The 20,135-nt window shown below is 40.7% G+C and overlaps 1 protein-coding gene across 1 annotated transcript; it reads left to right on the forward strand.

The window, feature by feature from the left end:
• Positions 1–4,333: 4,333 nt before the first annotated feature.
• DNAJA2 (DnaJ heat shock protein family (Hsp40) member A2) lies at positions 4,334–18,796 on the forward strand. The gene is made up of 9 exons (XM_039352455.1): positions 4,334–4,585; positions 8,888–8,947; positions 9,551–9,774; positions 13,586–13,666; positions 13,976–14,109; positions 15,060–15,256; positions 16,336–16,480; positions 16,626–16,753; positions 17,935–18,796. The coding sequence occupies exons 1-9, from the start codon at positions 4,508–4,510 to the stop codon at positions 18,121–18,123; spliced, it is 1,236 nt and encodes a 411-aa protein (XP_039208389.1). The 5' UTR covers positions 4,334–4,507; the 3' UTR covers positions 18,124–18,796.
• Positions 18,797–20,135: the final 1,339 nt, after the last annotated feature.

The following is a 20,135-nucleotide window of genomic DNA, read 5'->3' on the forward strand; positions in this document are numbered from 1 at the left end:
GAAAAGGGGGAAAAAATGGCGGACTGCGTTGTTTGGCGACCCCCGTGAAATGGTCGTTCGACCCCAAATGGGGTCCCGACCCACAGGTTGAGAACCACTGCTCTAGACCTTAGGGGAATGGCCCTCTTGAAGAACAGCCTTAGAAATGGGAGTATTTGCAGAGAGGGGTTTTAAAAAGTGAGTAAAAAGGGGGCAGACCCTTGACTGCATGCTGGTGGCTGCCATCTTGACCTTTTTGACCTTCTCTGCAGATCCCCCCACCTGGTTGAAGAAATGGAGGGTCTCTCCTGCCCCAAAGGAGAGGATTAGACCCAACAGCCTTATGCTGCAGAAGATTTCGTATGTGCCTGAAGCAAATAATAATAATAATAATAACAACAACAGCAATAATACAAAGTGAAGAAGCTAAAGTGCTATGGTACTTTAGAATTCAAGCTGATTCAGACCTATGATGATCACAGCATCCTTAGGATCGTGGACAGTATATATGTATGTATTTACAATATTTGCAGAGTCCTGGGATCACGCCATCTCCTCTGCTTTTTTCCCCAATTGGCTTTTCAACCAGCAAAGTCAATGGGGGACGAGTCATTTAACAATTGCAGTGATTCACTTAACAACATGGCAAAAAAGGTAGCAAAACTCACTTAATAACCTTGGAAATGCTGGTCCCTGTTATTGTCATAAGCTGAGGATGACCTGCAAGATGATTTTCCTTTCATGAGGATGAAGAATTTCAGTAGTGCTTTGTTTTTAATAAAGAGCTTTATACAATCGGACTACTGGGGTTATTTTTGCTTAATACCAGTTCAGGGAGATTCCCCCAGGGTGGTCAAAAAATGGTCCAGATGCCATCAAGGCTCTGCCTCTATTTTTGAGGTGCTCCACGTTGGCCAACCCGGTGCCTGCCAGGTGTGTGGGATTATCCACAGCTGTAATTTTCCACCAACCATGTCCAAGCCACCCACGCTGTAAATCATAGGTCATTTCAAGACAACCTTCTCTGAGCAGGCTTTGCAGTCCAAGGTTTTCCAAGGTCTTCTCTGAAAATGTCAGGAATTGCATCAAAATGTGCCTGCAGAAGGTCTTTCTGACAGGTCGACTGTGATGAAGGTGGCCTGGCATCTCCGAACCCCTTGCAAGGCCATCGCGATGCACCAATTAGCCTTACCCTCATTTCTCTCTTGCTCTGCACATCTCACGGCTTGGGCTTCCTTTGTTTTGCCTTGTGGCACCACAGTTGGCATTTTAAACATTTTGCTAACAAAAGCGCTCTCTGCTGGCTACATCAAGGGAAAGCTCCAACCTCCGAGCCTGACTAGCAAGTTTTGCAAGCTGCAAGTCCACAATTATTGTGACACATGAATGTCCAAGGTAGGGCTATAATAATTGGGGATAAATGACTTCCCGGCTGATTAGCCTACCTCTTTGAAAAGCTACGTTGCCCTCCCCCCATGCATACGTTTCAGTTTCATGTGGTATTTTAGGTCTTTAAAGCAGATTTTTCAATTTTGGAATTCCCAGCTGAAATGATCCATGAGAAGCTTGCTTTATCTGTCTGTCTGTCTGTCTATCATCTATATCTATTTATCTCTCTCTTCTCTATCATCTATTTCTATCATCTATTATCTATTTCTATCTATCATCTATTAATCTATCGATCTATCTATTGATCTATTATTTATTTCTATCATCTATCATCTATTATCTATCGAACTATTATATATTTCTATCATCTATCTATCCATTATCTATCAATCTATTATCTATTTCTATCATGTTATTTATTTCTATCCATCATCTATCCATTATCTATCGATCTATTTATTTCTATCATCTATCTATCCATTATCTATCAATCTATTATCTATTTCTATCATCTATCGATCTATTATCTATCAATCTATTATCTATTTCTATATTATTTATTTCTATCCACCATCTATCCATTATCTATTGATCTATTTATTTCTATCATCTATTGATTATCTATTTCTATCAATCTATTATCTATCAATCTATTATCTATTTCTATCTATCTATCATCTATCTATCATATATTATCTATCTACCTATCATCTATCTATCTATCTATCTATCTATCTATCTATCTATCTATCTATCTATCTATCTATCTATCTATCTATCATTATTGTATGCCACTCCACTCCCAACAGCTCTGGAGAGTTCACCAGAGCAATAAAAATGAAAATTAATGATACCAAGATGGCAGAACTGGATCGGACTGAAATGGAAAAGAAAAAAGGCAACCCAGAGGCTACAAGGCTGGGAGAAAAGTCAGATCTTCAAGCCCCTTTGCGGCCTCCTGCATCGTGGGATTACCATTTGCACCCTTACAGACCACTTCCAACAAGCAAAATCAACGGGGGAAGCCAGATTTGCATGGTTCACTTTAAGAACTATAGTGATTTGTTTAACGACCATGGGGAAAAAAAAGGTTCATAAAATTGGGCACAACTTCCTTGACTTGCTTAGCAATGAAATTCTGGTCCGAATAGTGACCGTTAAGTCGAAGACCTGTATTGTGGTGCAGCCATTCTCATTTCATACCGAAGGAAGACGGTGCCTTTGACCAGAGTTTTCGGTCAATGCCTACTCCAAATGTCACCCTTTATCTGCAGCGTGCTCACAGCATCGACCCCCTCCGTGATCTCTACCTTTTCTACCTGCCTGCTGCTCAAGAATAAAGGGCAGGGGATGCTGAGAACCAAGCGGTGCTCATACCTGAGGAGACAAATAGCCAATATGACCTTTTAGAAAAAGTTTTATTGCATTTCCTCGCCAGCCCAATCCAAAAAAATGAATCTGTCTCTGCAGCAAAATAAAACACCTCTTTCTCTAGAAACATCAACAAAAAGCACAGACAGGGCATTTTACCTTCGGAGTAGAGATGAAAACTGATCTGCTTGCTAATTAAAACATTTATGAATGCCTTCTCCTCTGTATTTGTCCAATGGCAGGATTAAAAACTCCTGCTGCTGGGTATTTGTAAGCTGCTACTAGAGCAAGTCTAAAGAGTGAGAATTTATTGTAAATAAAATAGATACGTTAGCCAGCCTTTATTGATAGAAGTGGATAACACTACACTGTAATGCGATGGCATATTTCTACTTTGAAATGTAATAGCGCTGCAGCACATTTTTACTCTGCAGAAGTATTCAGTTTTAAAAGAGGGATTGGTTTTAAAAGGTTACGGATAGATTGTCAGGGGAAAAACATCTATATCAGTGGTTCTCAACCTGTGGGTCTGGACCCCATTTGGGGTCGAACGACCATTTCACGGGGGTCGCCAAACAAGGCTGTCCACCATTTTCCCCCCCTTTTCTTTGGCTACACCCCTGGCACCCGGTGATGTATAGGTGGTTGGGGGTCACCACAACATGGGGAACTGTATCATGGGGTCACAGCATTAGAAAGGTTGAGAACCACTGATCTATATGTTCCCTAGGAGTTGAAAACAATTTCATGGCAGATAATCAACCCATCAGTCAATCAAGCACCCCATTCTAATGGGACAGAATAGCCATATTGGAGGATAACCTATAAAATGCCATATTGCTGGTTTTCATCTCGATTCAGCATTTAAAGTCAAGGTGGGGCTTCAGATAAAAAAATCCAAGATAATTCAGCGCATGGCATTTTCAAGATGTCGGTGCAACATCATGCAGCTTGAAACGTGTAAGACGGGAGTGTCCAACTGTGATCATTTTAAGACTTGTGGACTTTGACTCCCAGAATTCCCCAGCCACCCTCTGTGGACTTCAGATCCCAGAATTCCTCAGCCTGAATGCATTCATGCTGGCAGGGGAATTCTGGGAGTTGAAGGCCACCCATCTTCCAGTTTCTGAGATGCAGAGTCCCTGATGTAACGAAGAGACCGAGTGTACTATTCCCACGGTCCTAAACCCCAAAACTGCACCCGGCAATTCCCAGGGAACAAAGCAAAGGCATCTTCTGCCGGTTCACACGTTCCAATCCGTGCCCGTTCCAAAAGCAACCTCCCCATTGGCTTCTTCGGAACAAGCCGCAATTGCACCCTGACTCTGCCTGAAAAGTCACTGGAAAGCACGTGGCTTTCCCCCAAGGAATGCTGGGAATTGCAGTTCCCCCCCCAAGCCGCAAAACGCCTTTGTTCGGCTGCCTCTGACGTCACGCCCGCCTCTCTGGAATCCCCAATCCCCTTCGATCCGGCCTCCGGGTTTTCTTCGCTCTCCCCCTGCCCGAAGGCGAAAGGCGGGGCCTGCCAGGAGGCGGGGCTCCTCCTTGCCGCGGGAGGCCGGGCGAGCGGGCGCGTGGCTGCCGGCGTGCGTGCGTGCGTCGCGGCGACGTCGCGTGCGTGCGTGCCTGCGTGCGGCCTTCGCTCCGCTCTCCGCCCTCCCCCTCCTTCCTGCTTCCCCCTCAGAAGCTCTCGAGGCGCCGTCGCGCTCCCGGCGTTTCGCGGCCTTTCCCTTTCCCGGCGGCGGCGGCGGCCTTCCCCGGCGCGGACATGGCGAACGTGGCCGACACCAAGCTCTACGACATCCTCGGGGTGCCACCGGGGGTCTCCGACAACGAGCTGAAAAAGGTCTGAGGCGGGCGGGCGAGGAAGGGAAGCAGGCCCGGCTCGAGGGAGGGAGCGGCAGGCCCCCCCCCTCCCCGAGGCCCTCCGCCTTCCCAAGCGGATCGCCAAAGGCCTCGCCGGAGCGAAGGAGCCGGCGGGGAGGAGGAGGAGGCCAGGCGCCGGGCCTCGCCGCTCTTGGGGGGGGGGGCTGAGCAGAGGCCATCCGGGCCGGCAGGGATTGGCCTTCCGGTGGGGGGGAGGGAAGAGGAGAGCAGGCCCCTAGGAGGAGAAGGTCGAAAGTCCAGGGCCGACCGGCTGGGGATGATGGGTGGTGCCTTGTAGGGCCCTTGGTAGGAAAAATAGAGGGTCATGGGGGGGAGGGGGGATCTGCAGGGGGGGGGTAGAGGAGAACAGCGTTGCGTTTTGAGGGGGGGAGGGGGAGAAGGATAGTGGGGGAGAGATGGGTTGCTGGGGAGGATGGGAGTTGCAGTGTAACCTATGGAGAGAGTCTGGAGGCGTGTATGGATGGGGGACGGGGGTGCTGGGGAGGATGGGGCTTATTGCCCAAGCTAGTAGTTGTGGAAGAGTAATGGGGTCATTGTAGTAGAGTGCAAGGGGGGCTTGGGAGGATGCAAGGTGTAAGATAAATGGTTAGGAGAGGACAATGGGTGCTGGTAAGTTGTAGTGGGACAGAAAATGGAGATTGCTGTGGGGGGGGATCATGGGGGAGGGAAAGATGGAGGAGGGGGGGGCTCCTCCTGATCAGCAGCACCCCCATTTGCTTCTTCCTTTCCCTCCCTAGCTTTTGAGGAGGGGAGGAAATCACATGTCTTAAGTCCTGTTTTTCTTAACTTTGCTGAATAGGTATTTATTTGAACACTTTTTGTAGCTACCCATCTTGCTAGGTTCTGATATTTTTTTCCAGGCTGTCATGTCTGGATCTGCAGCAAGACATTAATAATTGAGCAAATTCCTTGGCTTGTCTTTGCCTTTTATATATCAAGGGTTAGTCTTCCAGTGTTCAGCACTCTGTCCAAGTATGTTCAAACTGCGACTCCCAACATTACCAGAGCTGTAATCCAAGCATCTCTGTATGTCCCTTTGGGAGAGGCTGAGCAACTTGCACCCATGTGTATATATGTAAACACCAATTTAAATACATGATGCCCTACTTGGAGTGTGGAGAATAAAGAGATGTTGGGACTTTCTTTCTGTTTGTTTTCTTCCTCATTCCTTCCATAATAGGCATTCTGTACAATTGCCTTAAACAATTATGATGGGAAAAGCAAAACAGCATATAGCTTTCCTCTTCTGCCCATATTTTCATGTTCTTTTGAAAACTATTTTAGAGTGACAAGCGACTACATATTTACCCTCTTCCAATTTCATAGGATAAGTTATGATTGCTTTGAAGAGCCAGAAATTATTTTCTTTTGGTTCATTCTCACCCCAGCGTCTTAGGCATCTTCTAGAAATGGTTTCCACCTTCTTATCACATTCTCACTTCTTACAGCAAGGAGGAGAATGGGTTAACACTATTTCCTTTTTTTTTCTTTTCATGGAAATAAATTTTGTTGCTCAAATAGGATGTCAGCTGAATTGTTTCTGTCTGCAGAATCATAATGAGGCTGAACTATATATTCCTCTTGAACGTCTCAAGTATTACCAAAAATAATTTCTAGTGACAGAGATAGGGAAATTATTAAATGTGGCATTGTCTAATTCATAACTTTTTCATTAAATCAAATCCTGTTTACATTTTGCCCTCACCTGGCCCACTTTAGGGATTGTGTCACACTCTGACCTTGTCCTCAGTAGCTGATCCTTTGAATATCTATGTCTTTGGTTTTGTAACAAGTCAACCTTGCCCCTCTGTCACCCAATCCAACGGAATGCCATCCCAGAATACACTTTTCAACTGGTTAACCACTATATACTGCCTCTTTATGATAAGAGGGTACTGCTACTGAGAAAAGAATCCTAGACATTTGGGAATGTTGGTTTGGGCTGGCTGTTTGATATTGAGGAAACAGGTGCATGGGAGGAATCACACAGGTGAGAGGTCAACAGGAAAACAGCTTAAACCTTCAAGTAAAAACATCATTGGCTCCATTTATTGAGAATTTATTTTCAGGCAAGATATTTTCATAAGGATCAATCCAGGCTCAGTGTGGTATGTGGCCCCCTCCTTTTTCCAGCTTGGTGACTTTGAGGCAGTATCTTGAAAAGATACAGCATTTACTTTCATTTCCCAAAGCATTCCCCTCCCCACAGCTCATGGCAGTCTGTCACTGAATAGTGGCTGCTGACATCCCTATTCTGAACTGGGGAAGGGGAAAACCCCCTACCTTCTGTAATATATTGCCTTTCCCCATGAGCAAACAAATAGAGTTTGATATTCTGTGATGTAAAACCTCCTGTAAAACCAGATTCTTAGGTGGATGGCAAAATTAATTGTTCTTTGGCAGTAATTTTGAATATATCTGTTTGATCCTAACAGTGAGAGCATACCTAAAGATTTCATAAATATGGAATTAAAAATGCACTCTTTTTAAAAACTGCAAGTGAATGGGTTTATTTTAATATAGCTGATGTTGTTAGGGGGTCAAATTGAATACCTAGCCATTTAATTCTTTCCCAGGTTCATTGAAAGTAGTATAAATCTGGCATGGATATTCACTCTTTGAAGTTTGGAACTCTCTCAATTATAACTGGCAATTATCAGTTATGGAGAGTTCTATTCCTAACTTCTAAAATGGTTGCTAACTAACAACTCTTGGGTTGTATCTCAATCTAATGTGCATTGTGTAATGATATTCCCATCCTTTTGCTGCTTGTCTTTTTAGAAGAAAGGTTTGATACAAGTGAAGTAGTACACAAAGCTGTTTCGTTTTTAATAGAAAAGAGAATGTTGGCATGACTATCTTCTATATATCTTGAAAAGAGGAGTGGTCTGTAACATGCTGAACCGATTGGGCTTCATTTTTATAATACTTGCAGTCCTTCAGAACAATTATTTCACATAAAATAATAATTGGGGTACCATTTAAAATACCCCAAAGTGTTGGCCATGTTAGGACAGCTGTAGTTTTTGTCTGACAGTTGATTATTGTCAGCTTCTTCTACGCCTGCTGATCTTAGGAAAACATTATTACAGTGATTTAGATGTTATTGAAGTAAAGTATATCTAGACTAAGCTCAAGAATGATTAGTTAAGAATGAAACTAATTGACCAGGTTAATATGCACTTATCGAACAAGTTATACTTGTTATACTTATCATATAGTAAGCCATAAACGAGTGCTACGCCTCACGAGATCCCCAACTCTGTTTGAGGAAGACCTAAAAGCCTTCTCAAAGGTGCTACCAAATGGTAATTATGAAGGTCAGAGAGTAAGAACATTATTAAATAAATGTTTTAATTACAATTGAATAACATTAAGTTAATTTTCTCAGATGAAAAGTATTTCTTGCTTTGTCCCTAGTTTTTGGAAAGCTGTTTCCAATTAAGCTGAGTCTGAAGCTTGCCATCAAAAAGTTCAGCATCCCTGGCAGTAACCAAAGTACAAAATAAAAGTGTGTAAATGATATACTAAACAACAAGAGCAGTTGTAGCCACAATGATGGAGGGAGGTGTGCCTGTGTGGCATTGGTGGGGAGGAACCTGAAGCCTCAGGTAATGTTTGTGTTGTTGGACTCTACTATCCGTATCTATGGAATCCAACAACATCTGAACACCCCACTGGTGCCCTCATATGGAATTAATAGTAATTTAACGTTAGTTTCCAGGCTTTAATTCAATACAATTTTTTCTTCTGACTAATGCATGATCATGGACTACTGCTTTTTCATATTTATTAATTTGGAAATGCTAATAAGGGTGAATTTTGTGGTAAATGGGGAAAAAAGATTCTAGGTTTATGAGAAGGATTACCTATTTGGAAGGGGTTGTCTCAAATGTTTGGACTAACCAGCCAACAATCAATCTATATTTGGACAATACCGTTAAATATGGCTACAAACATTGATCCTTGTTTCTGATTGATTATTCCTTTGAATGGGGCCTATGGTGATATACACCATCTTGTCCAGGAACGAAGAACGATTGGCCCTGAAGATCCTGTTGAACTCCAGTTCTTATCAGAGCTAATTTGTGTGATTGAGGATGAGGAATTATAATAGCGGTACCGCATCTGGAGGACCAGAACACACACATTCATGTATATTTTTGCATGGAAGTTAGATATTTTACATATTAATATAGCTTGAACTACAGAAAATTCATGGCCGTCTGCTAACTTGCATTGGCTTCTTTTTGGTGTTTAGGCATACCGTAAGCTTGCCAAAGAATACCACCCGGATAAGAATCCAAATGCAGGTGACAAGGTATGGATTCGTTTTCCTTGCAGCTTGCTTCTGAAACATATTTTGCACCATTAACTAAGCTAGATTCAATTGCAAATAAAATAGCATATGAACGTTTAGCCCACGGATTTAGGAACTGACAACATTTCAGTCTTCACCCTAAAATTTAAAAAAAAAAAATTGATTGGGGAGATGGCCTAGTTCAAATCCAGATGCAGTCCTAAAATTCTCTGGTTTATCTGGGAGGACTGATGGGATCAATATAGGAGAATATTTGTAGTTCAGGGTTGAAGTGAGGGGTCCTTTAGTGCTCTCTGACTCACAGGAGCTTGCAAATGACAACTACTTTAAGATGCTTGAAATACATTAAGACTGGACCATCAGCTTAAACAGGGTGAGCAGAGGAGAGGCTCAGGAAGGTAGATAGTGCAAAATGTTAGCTGTCCTAACCAAACTATTTGTTTCTGGAACTGGTATACATTCACCTATAAAGCAGTAACGATTCCAGTATTATCCATGGATGGTAACCTCGCTTTCCTTCTCAGCTTGTAATACTGGGAAATGAAAGTAATCGGGGGTGTATATTTTTTTTTTAAAAAAATGTTTTTTTTCTTCTTTATTTAGTTCAAAGAAATAAGCTTTGCCTACGAAGTTCTCTCGAACCCCGAGAAACGTGAATTATACGATCGATATGGAGAACAAGGCCTCCGGGAAGGTAGTGGTGGAAGCGGAGGAATGGACGATATATTCTCCCACATATTTGGTGGGGGGCTTTTTGGTTTCATGGGTAATCAGAGCAGAAGTCGTAATGGGAGAAGACGAGGCGAAGATATGATGCACCCACTTAAGTAAGTACCAAGCTAGTCTCCTTTCGTTAAAAAGTTCCTTAATTCACAATAGCCCTGTTTGCTTAAGTATTTTTTAGAAAGCGGGAGGGCCTGAGTTCTAGTTGAAACTGTTTGTTACTAAAATATTGTTGACTTCAGGTTTGGTGACAGGGGTTGAAAGAATCTATAGATTTGCTCATTCCTGACTTTGCACAAATAAATGTAATTATTTGATTCCTTCCAATGTGAATATGGGTGTGTTGGTGCAAGGGAATCACTAGAAGCTCTTATGGTGTGGATTGTGCCATTATTTGGGAGATGGGCCCTGTTTGCTCCGCAGTTCTTACCAAGCTATCTCTGACTCACTGGTGTTTTTTTTTTTAAATCCAGCTGGGATTTCAATGTAAGATTAGCAGGTAGAAAAATGCTGCAAAATAGATATTGCATAACTTTTACAGTATTTATTTAAAGGGACAAAAATGATAACATAGAAATTAAGGGCAAAAATGATTTTCTACCTTCATCATATTTATAAATAATTATAACTTATCTTCCTTAAAATGCAACAAATGGTCTCTTCTTCCCATATTCCATGTCTTAGCTGTAAACAAATCCTTAAAGCCTCATCATTCAGTCCTGATGTCAGCAAAAGTCCATTAAAATTTACCTGGGGATAACATTTATTTGAATCTTGATCCAATAAACCAACTTTGTATTCCTTCTAAGAATTCTTAATCCTTAGTCTGTTCAAATAATGTCATGGAACTTGATTTCTTTTCATTTTTTTTCTCTCCTCACAAGATTCTTCAAAACTTTAACAAGCATCTTTTGTAAATCCAGTGTGGGAAAATTTATCTATCTCTTGGTTTACTGTTTGAATATCCCTTTTAATTATTAAAACATTGTGGCTTACTTTCTCTTTTATCTGTTAATGCTCCTAATATACCTTCACCAGTTGTTTTCATTTACAATCTCTGAAGAGAATCTTAGAAAATGGAAACTTAATATACGAAAACATAAAAGTATCCTGATCCAGATCATTGATACTTTAAAAGTACATTTACACTTTAAAAATACTATTTTGAACATAAAACGGAGTGGCAGCCAGTAAGGGCAGGAAATGGTTCTTTACTACTATTACCTACTACTACTAATAGTAAAGTTTCTGATTGCAGCTGTTGCTCCATGCCATATGGGGCTAAATCTTCCTACCTGAAATTATACTTTGGATAATAATGGCTGAGTCTTGATTTCTGAATAATTTAAACACTATCAAAATTGTAAGGCACTTGGAGGAAATAATTAAGCTATGGTAAAAGAAATAGCGTTTAGGGCTTGATCCTTGAGGTCAGAGGAAGCTCTGTTTTGGACTCTAGAATATAAATAAAACTTCAAAATACTTGGTGGGAATTTTTATTTTGTTATTCATTTGCTTGGTACTTCGGGGCAGGCACTTCAGAAATAAGGTCATACCACTGAATCATCATAGATTTGAGCATTAAAGCCTTGCCCACGCTGAAGGTAACGAGATACATTTCCTGGGGCAGGGAAACTGCATGTGGGAACAGCCCAGTGAGCTATAATAATAGACTGGAACCTATCCTACCAGTTCATGCATTAAAAGTATGGTTCAGCATTTCTTTATAATAAAAACAACAAAATATTTGAAATTGATCAAGGCAAAGAATAGCATTCATTGTATAGGGCCAAACAGGCAACCATCAAGATGGGGGCATATTTGAAATGTTATGTAATGGGTGCACTCAGAGTGGCTGGCACAGTAAGTTGCGTATTTGCAAATGAACTTCAGGGTGAGGGTGTCCAATCATGAAAACTTCATTTACTAGAAGATGACCTATCCTACATGGATGTTGTTTTAACATCCCAGGGGAACTTTTATGTGCTTCAAAGATCCTTTTCCTATTAATTATGCTATAGGATGGTTTTTTTTATCTCATAGGGCAGCTTCCTATTTAATTTTTAATAAACAATCTTCTAAGTCAAGTGGAGCAGGTGATCTAAAACGTGTTGCCTGTGGATGGTCCCACATTTCCAGTTCTGGATATGCTGTCCTCAAAATACTGCAAGTGACATAAAGAAGACTTTTTACTGAAATGATGAATATTAGTGATATATATATATATATATATATCTTACTTGATCCCTTGTCCTATTTTTTTAAAAAAACAGGCAGCTCAATGTAGTGCATACATTTTTTAGAACAAAATAACTTCAGTTGTGAGTGGAATTTCAGTATTTTGAGTCTGAGCCGATTCCTTCTCTCTTTGAAAGAATGACTTAAAAATTTGCCTTTAAATATTCTTTGAACTCTCCTGAAGGGAAGTATAGATGCTTTTAAAATTTTAAACCATTCCCCCAGTAAAGTCCTACTGAGAAGTGAACTCTTTTGAAGCCCCAAAAGAGTTCACTTCCACTTTTGGTTGCAGTGTCTTCACAATTCTTCCTATGTAACCATCACCTGATGGCTTCAAGTAATCTGCTAATAACGGTGTTATTTCTAATGGACTGTGAGAATGACCTTGAGAGACAAGAGAAAGAACTGTAGTCTAGGCAACAGTCTGATAAACAAAAGCTGAGCCTAAACCAGAAACGTAATTTGAGAAAGCATCTCAGAATTGACCCTTACTACTTCTCTGGAACCAAACTTGCAATATTCTGCTACTATAACCTTACAATAAAAGTAGTATTCCTGATTGTTGGTTTTCTGGTCTGGATTGCCTTGATACTATTTTGGGGAGGGGGGAGGGGCTGAAAGCAATGGGGCAAAAGAAAAATTAAGCCGTGCCATAGAAGTAAGTGTAAACCTATGCAGCAGAAAAATCCTAGTTATTCTGCTTAAAAAGGGACGCAATGGAGAAATAGGGAGGCAGAAGAATGAAATTAAATGGCTAGTACTACACACACACACACACACACACACACACAAACTTTGTAAAAAAGTTTTGGGCTGAACACCTAAAACGAACACCCATCCCTTAATTGTTCCATTGACTTTCCTTCAGTTCTCTGCTACTGTAACATATTCAAAATTATGTTTATCTTGAATTTAGAACACAGCAGTGGTCAGGCATAGAGGTAGAATGGCAGTACTTTTTTTTTTAATAGATATGTAATGAATGCTGATTTAAAACCCGCCAAGTAGCTTCCCACCTATACTAAACACATTATAATGAATGCTGATTGAAAACCCGCCAAGTAGCTTACCACCAATACTAAGAAAAATCTGTAATTTAAATAGTTCAAAGTATTTCAAATGACAAACTGTCACTAGGGCCTTCGACAGAAGTGGTTGTTCTAAACATTGATACAAATTAAGATAGAAGTTTTAGGTTTACGGCTGAATTGCTAGCACAGAGGAAAGGTTGTATAGATAGTTTTATTTTGACCTACATTTCTTCCACTGGAAAAGCTGAATACTGGTTAAAGCACTGTAACTTGCCTTAGTTTTGGAATTTTCTGATTCAAATGCCTGCTCAACAATTAAACTGGAGTGATGTTGGGCCTACTGGGGGTCTCGGCCTTGGTTCCATGGTAGGATGAAGTAGACAAGATTCATCAGTGTTTTCCTACTCTTGGAGGAAATGGGGATAAAATGTAGCCATGGTGCATTATTAGAGGTTCTCTGATGGCAGGAAGATAGAAGCTAACTGCTATTTAAATTAATTCAGCTCAACTCTTCTTACTTTGCTTGGGCCGGTTTTAACAAGCATTTGCAATGGCACATTTTCATTCCATCAAAGGAAACGTACAGTAACACACCTGTTTAGATTTGCATTTGCAAGGTATTAAAATAAACTTCTTTTCTCCTTAGAGTTTCTTTAGAAGATCTATATAATGGGAAAACTACCAAACTACAACTTAGCAAGAATGTCCTTTGTAGTTCATGTAACGGGTGAGTTTTCTTTTATTTATTTGTCTTCAGAAAGTTCTGAGTTCAAAGAATAAGTCCATTAATCATTCTTAAAAAAAAAAACCGCACACCCATCTAAAATGCAGCTGTTTGTATAAAGGGAACTCTTTTTCTTTTCTTTTTCGGCCATTATTTCGGCATAATATTTTGCATCTCCAGTCTTTCTGTGGCCCCCGCTTGGCCTTTCCATCCGGCACTCCTGCTTAACTTGAGCAGGGGCGCTTCCAGGCCATTCGTTGGGACTCGAGAGACCACGTTGTTTTCTTTCTCTCTTTCTCTCCATGGATCCAGCCAAGGGGGTAAATCTGGAGCAGTTCAGAAGTGTGCAGCCTGCCGGGGCCGAGGCATGAGAATTATGATCAGGCAGCTGGCTCCTGGGATGGTTCAGCAAATGCAGTCGGTCTGTTCTGATTGCAATGGAGAAGGTAATCCAACCGGTTCTTCAGCAAGAAAAGAGGTGGCCAAAGAATTTAGGCAGGCTCATTCCCATTGTTACCAAATAAGTGCCAATTAATGTTCAGGATAACAGTGCCAGCTTCATAGCTAAGTGAGCATTTACGTTTTGTACTTTGGGGGACAGATAGGTCGTTTGACTTGTCTGCTCTAATGGTATAAGTGATAGACACATGTCTTCCAAAGTTGGGTGGTACCAATTGGCCATCTATGTTTAGAACAGTTTGATAATACAGTAACTGGGTATGCCATTGATCTTGGCTTGGTTTATGTATCACAGGATTAGTAGAATTGGGTACAATTGAGACATAGCAGAGAGGGCTTTTTCGGTTGTTTTAAACAAAAAAGGTCTTGGATTACAACTCACACGCTGCATTACAGAGGTACTATGATGCTGTTGCATTATAATGTTTAAAACTAGATTTGAGTTGAGAACCTTTTAGGGATCAAGGATACATTCAGAAAGTGGATGTCTTCAAGGAGAAAAGCCGCAGGGAAAAACCCTTCTGTTACAATTTAGTGACACGTGAATAAAAACACGTTTTTGCCACCAGGCAATTTTTCCAAGGAGAAGGCCACAAAGTCTGAGCAAATAGGACAGTATCTTCTCATATAAACATACACAATCTCTCCTAAGTATGAAAAGGAGCAAGATTTTTTTCCCCCTCTCTAAACATTGTTGTGTGCTGCTAATTTTTTGGCAGTCAGGCCAAGAAGAAGGAACACAACCTCCCGTAAAATTGGGGAAAGGAAGCATATCTATCCAGGGTTGTTTTGGATAGTGAGGTGGGAAGCCTATACATTTGATCAATTCATAAATAAAATTATATGGAATAGCCATGGCTGTTCTAAGGATTGGGATCTTTGTAGCTTGAGTTTCCTGCCTCTCAAAACAAGGTGCAAACATGTTGTCTCTTTTTAGGAGAAGTAATCAACGAAAAAGACCGCTGTAAAAAATGTGAAGGGAAGAAGGTGATAAAAGAAGTAAAGATTCTTGAAGTCCATGTAGATAAAGGCATGAAGCATGGGCAGAGAATCACCTTTACCGGAGAAGCTGATCAAGCTCCCGGCGTGGAGCCAGGAGACATTGTTCTTCTGCTTCAAGAAAAGGAGCATGAGGTAATGATGGCTTGAATTGCCCAAAGAACATTGGCTCAGTGACACCGGGACATTTTGAATGGGAATGTTTGGGGTGGTGAAATTTTGTTAAATGTGCACAAATCGTGGTGGCGCAATGGTTAAAGTGTAGTATTGCAGGCTAATTCTGCCAACTGCCCGCAGTTCGATCCCGACGGGCTTCAAAATTGACTTAGCCTTCCATCCTTCTGAGGTCGGTAAATGAGGACCAAGATTGCTGGGGGCAAAATGCTGACTCTGCAAACCGCTCAGAGAGTGCTGTACAACACTATGGAGCAGTACATAAGTCTGCTATTGCTAAGACCGATGAGATGCATCTTTTAGCCAACGTTTTAATCTTGTTTTTAGTGGAGATCTTAAGTGCATTTCTATGAGCAAGAACCCCAATATATTTCCTTAGTTGTGAGAGCTGTGGTGGCGCAGTGGTTAGAATGCAGCGTTGCAGGCTAACACTGCCCACAGCTACTAGTTCGATCCTGATCGGCTCAAGGTTGACTCAGCCATCCCTCCTTCTGAAGTTGGTAAAATGAGATCCCGGATTGTTGGGGACAATGTGCGGGCATTGTAAACCATCCAGAGAGGGCTGTAAAGCAATGTGGGACTGTGTGTGTGTGTGTGTGTGTGATAATTTTGCATATTGGAATCCCAGGTATGGACATTTAAAGTCAATAAGATAAAAACAACAAACTCCGGGATGTAAGGCAAAAGGCTTTTTTTAATTGCTAAGCTTTCGTTAACAACCTGTTAACATCATCAGAGCAAAGGGCTAAATGACAAGGAGTGTGTGTGTGTGTGTGTGTATATATGTGTATGTATATGTATGTGTATGTATATGTATGTGTATGTATGTATGTATATGTATGTACAAGTCTTAAGTGCTATTGCTGTTGCTAAATGATAAATTTGGTTTGGAAAACAGTGCTAATAGTGCAGTTCACTTGGGACAAGAGTTTGAAGAATCCAGCATGGTTCTTGAAGATGGCCAGCTTCTGTATGAAAAACTCTAGTGCCAAATGGTAAAAGCAAACACCCAACTCTGCCCTTCTCCCTCTTTCTCCAAGGTGTTCCAGAGAGATGGAAATGATTTGCACATGACCCACAAGATTGGACTTGTTGAAGCCCTGTGTGGCTTTCAGTTCACATTTAAGCACCTTGATGCACGCCAGATTGTGGTGAAATATCCCCCAGGAAAAGTAATTGAGCCAGGTAAAAACTCGCATGCTGTTGTTTTGAAAGTTCTTCCATCCTCAAACACTTTTAAAAAATATTTTCACATCTGTTTTTTTTTTCCTAGAGAGAAATGACACGCTGCCCTTCATTGACAGGTTTTCTTCTTCTTTTTAAACTCTAGGCTGTGTCCGGGTAGTTCGAGGGGAGGGAATGCCACAATACCGCAACCCTTTTGAAAAGGGTGATCTTTATATAAAGTTTGATGTGCAGTTTCCTGAAAACAACTGGATTAGCCCAGAAAAGCTTACAGTAAGTTTACAAAGCAGTCTGCTAGATATTCTCCTCTCCTAAACTCTTTGCATCTCCTCTTTACATGCAGTTAAGCCTTAAAATAAGTGTAATATTATTCAAGGAGAAGCATCCGCTCCCAAACACAGGAAAATCACATGATCTGGCCCTCATTGTTCCACCTTCTTCAGAAATCTTGGGGGTAGGGCTGGTAGCCACACCATGTTATATGAGCAAAAGACAAGTTTTATGGTCAAATAACCATAAACTTTTGAGGACATAAATAGAACAACAACTCCATGCAACCCTTTCCTTGCTATATCCTCGGGCCATCACTCTGTTGAGCACCTATAGTAGTGGCCAAAATTGTGGAAACCTTTTTTGGGAAAAGTGTACAGTAGAAATGCCACCTTTGGTTAAGTTTCCACCCATTTTTCTTCTAATTTCTTTATAACTGTAGCCTTGTTCACTTAATAATACTATTTTACATCGCTTTCTGGGCGACCAGTCAACTCTTTGCACCATAACTTTAATTTTAATACATTTTACAAGCTCACTAAATGAAAGAACAGAAAAAACCCCAACCAACTTGATAGCGATCACAATACACACAGACAAATATCTTCCTCTCAGCTTCAATACATGACATCAATCACTGAATTCTACTGTGATCTGATTGGCTTATTGCCAAAACAAGATGACACCCGATTGGCTCTCTAAACATTCATGCTCGTGGGCTACAATCAGATGAAGGAAAGCTACCTGATATCAACCTAAGCAAGTTGTGCTTCCTTTTTCTGGTTATTTGTCTATAACTTTTCATAGAATACAGTACAGATAATTAAACAAACTTTGTTTCATTACATTCTTGATTAAATTATCTTTCCATTGCCATATAATTTTATGGTACTACTCCCCCAAAAAAGTGGTGTTATTATCCATCACACCTCAAAAATACACTGTTCCCAAAAGGTTTCCACAATTTTGGCCACTACTGTAATTGTCACAATGCTGTATGGCTGTAGTATTATTTTTTAACCTTATTATCTTTTTTAACCCTCTTGTTGGTATTGTTATTATCATTATTCTGTTGCTTTGCATGTACAGTGAGAGCTGCTGCACCGGAGACAAATTCCTTGTGTGGTCTGATCACACTTGGCCAAATAACATATTCAAATACATTTGAAATATTTCATTTTTAGGAACTTGAAGATCTTCTGCCCTCCAGACCAGATGTTCCCAACATAATTAGTGAAGCAGAAGAAGTAGATCTTCAAGAATTTGACACTACTCGTGGGTCAAGCGGTGGGCAGAGGCGCGAGGCATATAATGATAGTTCCGATGAGGAAAGTGGCCATCATGGACCGGGGGTGCAGTGTGCCCATCAGTAAAAAAGTGTCTAGGGCAGGGGAAGGGGAAGTTACACATGGATTTTTCTCTCTTCAAAATTTTGCCTGACTTGTTCTCAGCAACACAGTTGGATTGTCTAAACAATGCACATGAGCCCAATGGACATCTGTTGCTGTATGTGTAACTTTTAAATTGGTCCATAGTATCTACAGAGTGTATAATTTAAACTAACCACACACACACACACACACACACAAAAAGCTTACATCTTTTTTTTTTTCCTCGACTGACCGTTCTGTAGCAGAATAAAAGCACTTGAAAGGAAAGGCGAGACTCTCTCCTGTTCATCTGGATTAAGTTCCAGTCCTTGTACTTGTGCTTGATTTTTACCAGTTTTTTGTGTAGATTTTAAGTTTCCTCTATTTTAAATTCAAATTCTACATTGTAAAGTTTTGTGTAAAAATTTGTCCCGAGGCTTGGTATTTGGCTGCATCTTGCATAAGCTGCTACAAATAGAATAAAGACATTCATAGCCTGTATCTACCACTTTAGATGCATGGTAAGTAAATTGGTTTCGGCACACAGGAATAACACTTGATGGGAAAAACCATGGAAGACTTACAAAAAAAAAAAAGTGGTTGTAAGAGTTTTTTTTAACCATCTTGTGAAAAAAGGTTTCTGAAACTTAATAAAAACCATTGGTGTATGACGATACGTTTTGTAACGGCTTTCTTTCTGTCAATTCACAGCTGAAATTAGACCTTGGAGTTTTGAAGCAAATCACTTCCAGTATTGTCTAGCTTGAACTGAAGAGAGCTAAAGGAAGTCAGCCTTAAGGAAGCAAACGGGCGTCGGGTGTCATGCCAGGCATGTAGCACCAAGACCCCCCCGTAGGGGCATTATTTTTGATGAAAGGTAATAGGACTAGGCTAGGTTTCACCTATGTTAAGAAAACCCACCAAAAAGGCATACCGTTTTAGCTTTGCTTCCTCAACATCTCCCGTGTTTCCTTATATAATCCAGTATACAGCCCTGTGCAGGAGTAAAGTTCCCATAGGAACTTGCATGTGATTACAGCTTTGGATTGACATCTCGTTGAATAGAAGATTGTAATTCAGATTTGCAAAAAGGCTGCAACATGTTCACTTGAAATATTTGAAGGAGCATCTTTTTCAGTTTTAAGTTTCCAAACTGTGAAAAAAAACGATATCCTGTTCTTAAAAATAAAATTACTTCCTCCTCAGGCTAAAACAATCTAGCCTTTACAGAGATAAGCTCAGATCAAACACCTCTTGAAAGTGAACGGGTTTTGCAGCGAAATGAGAAAGGATTGTGGGTCAATATCCTAAACGTTCATGTAACTTGCAGGGCAAGAGGTGATTGTATTACTATGCTTAAGCTAGGACAGGCTATTGAATAGCTTTTAAGAAAGCTGTCACAGAAGCCGGTATCCCCATTGCAAACATTCATATACCCCTTGAAAAGCTGTCTGTGACTTGCACAGTTGAAGACGAAGTGTGTCTGCGTGAGGTCAGTTTAAAAGTCTCGAAGCCTAAAATGCTTATAAATATTTCTATAATGCAAACAAAGTTCTTGAAGATTCATAGAGGTCAACCATAAACTCTCATCAATTATTTGCAGTTGTGATTGCCTTGTAACCAGAACAAATAGAGGTTTGAGAGGTAATTCAAAGGGTAAACATAGCTGCTGACCACTATTCCCTTTTACCTCTCCGCCCTTCCCTTAGGATCTGAGCTAAAGTGGCACAAAAAGCTCTACCCTACGATGCTCCTAAAAATCTAATCATGGAGACAGAGTCAACCTCAAAAGCCACAGATATAATATAATAATATAATATAATATTATTATATTATAATATAATAATTACAAGTACTCTATCAAGAGACAGTAATTTTCCAGAATTGCATCTACTTTAATTGTGTCTTAAGTTCTCAGAGCAGGGAGATACAGATATGTACCCCCCTCCAGATCTGAGCTTCTACAATATTTCTACCCCCTTCGTGGATGTCCCATCTTGGGAAAGGGATTTCTC

The sequence above is a fragment of the Crotalus tigris genome, unplaced genomic scaffold (assembly GCF_016545835.1).
Source record: "Crotalus tigris isolate CLP2741 ecotype Arizona unplaced genomic scaffold, ASM1654583v1 scf7180000018432.44079421565:4894166, whole genome shotgun sequence".
Lineage (NCBI taxonomy): Eukaryota > Metazoa > Chordata > Lepidosauria > Squamata > Viperidae > Crotalus > Crotalus tigris.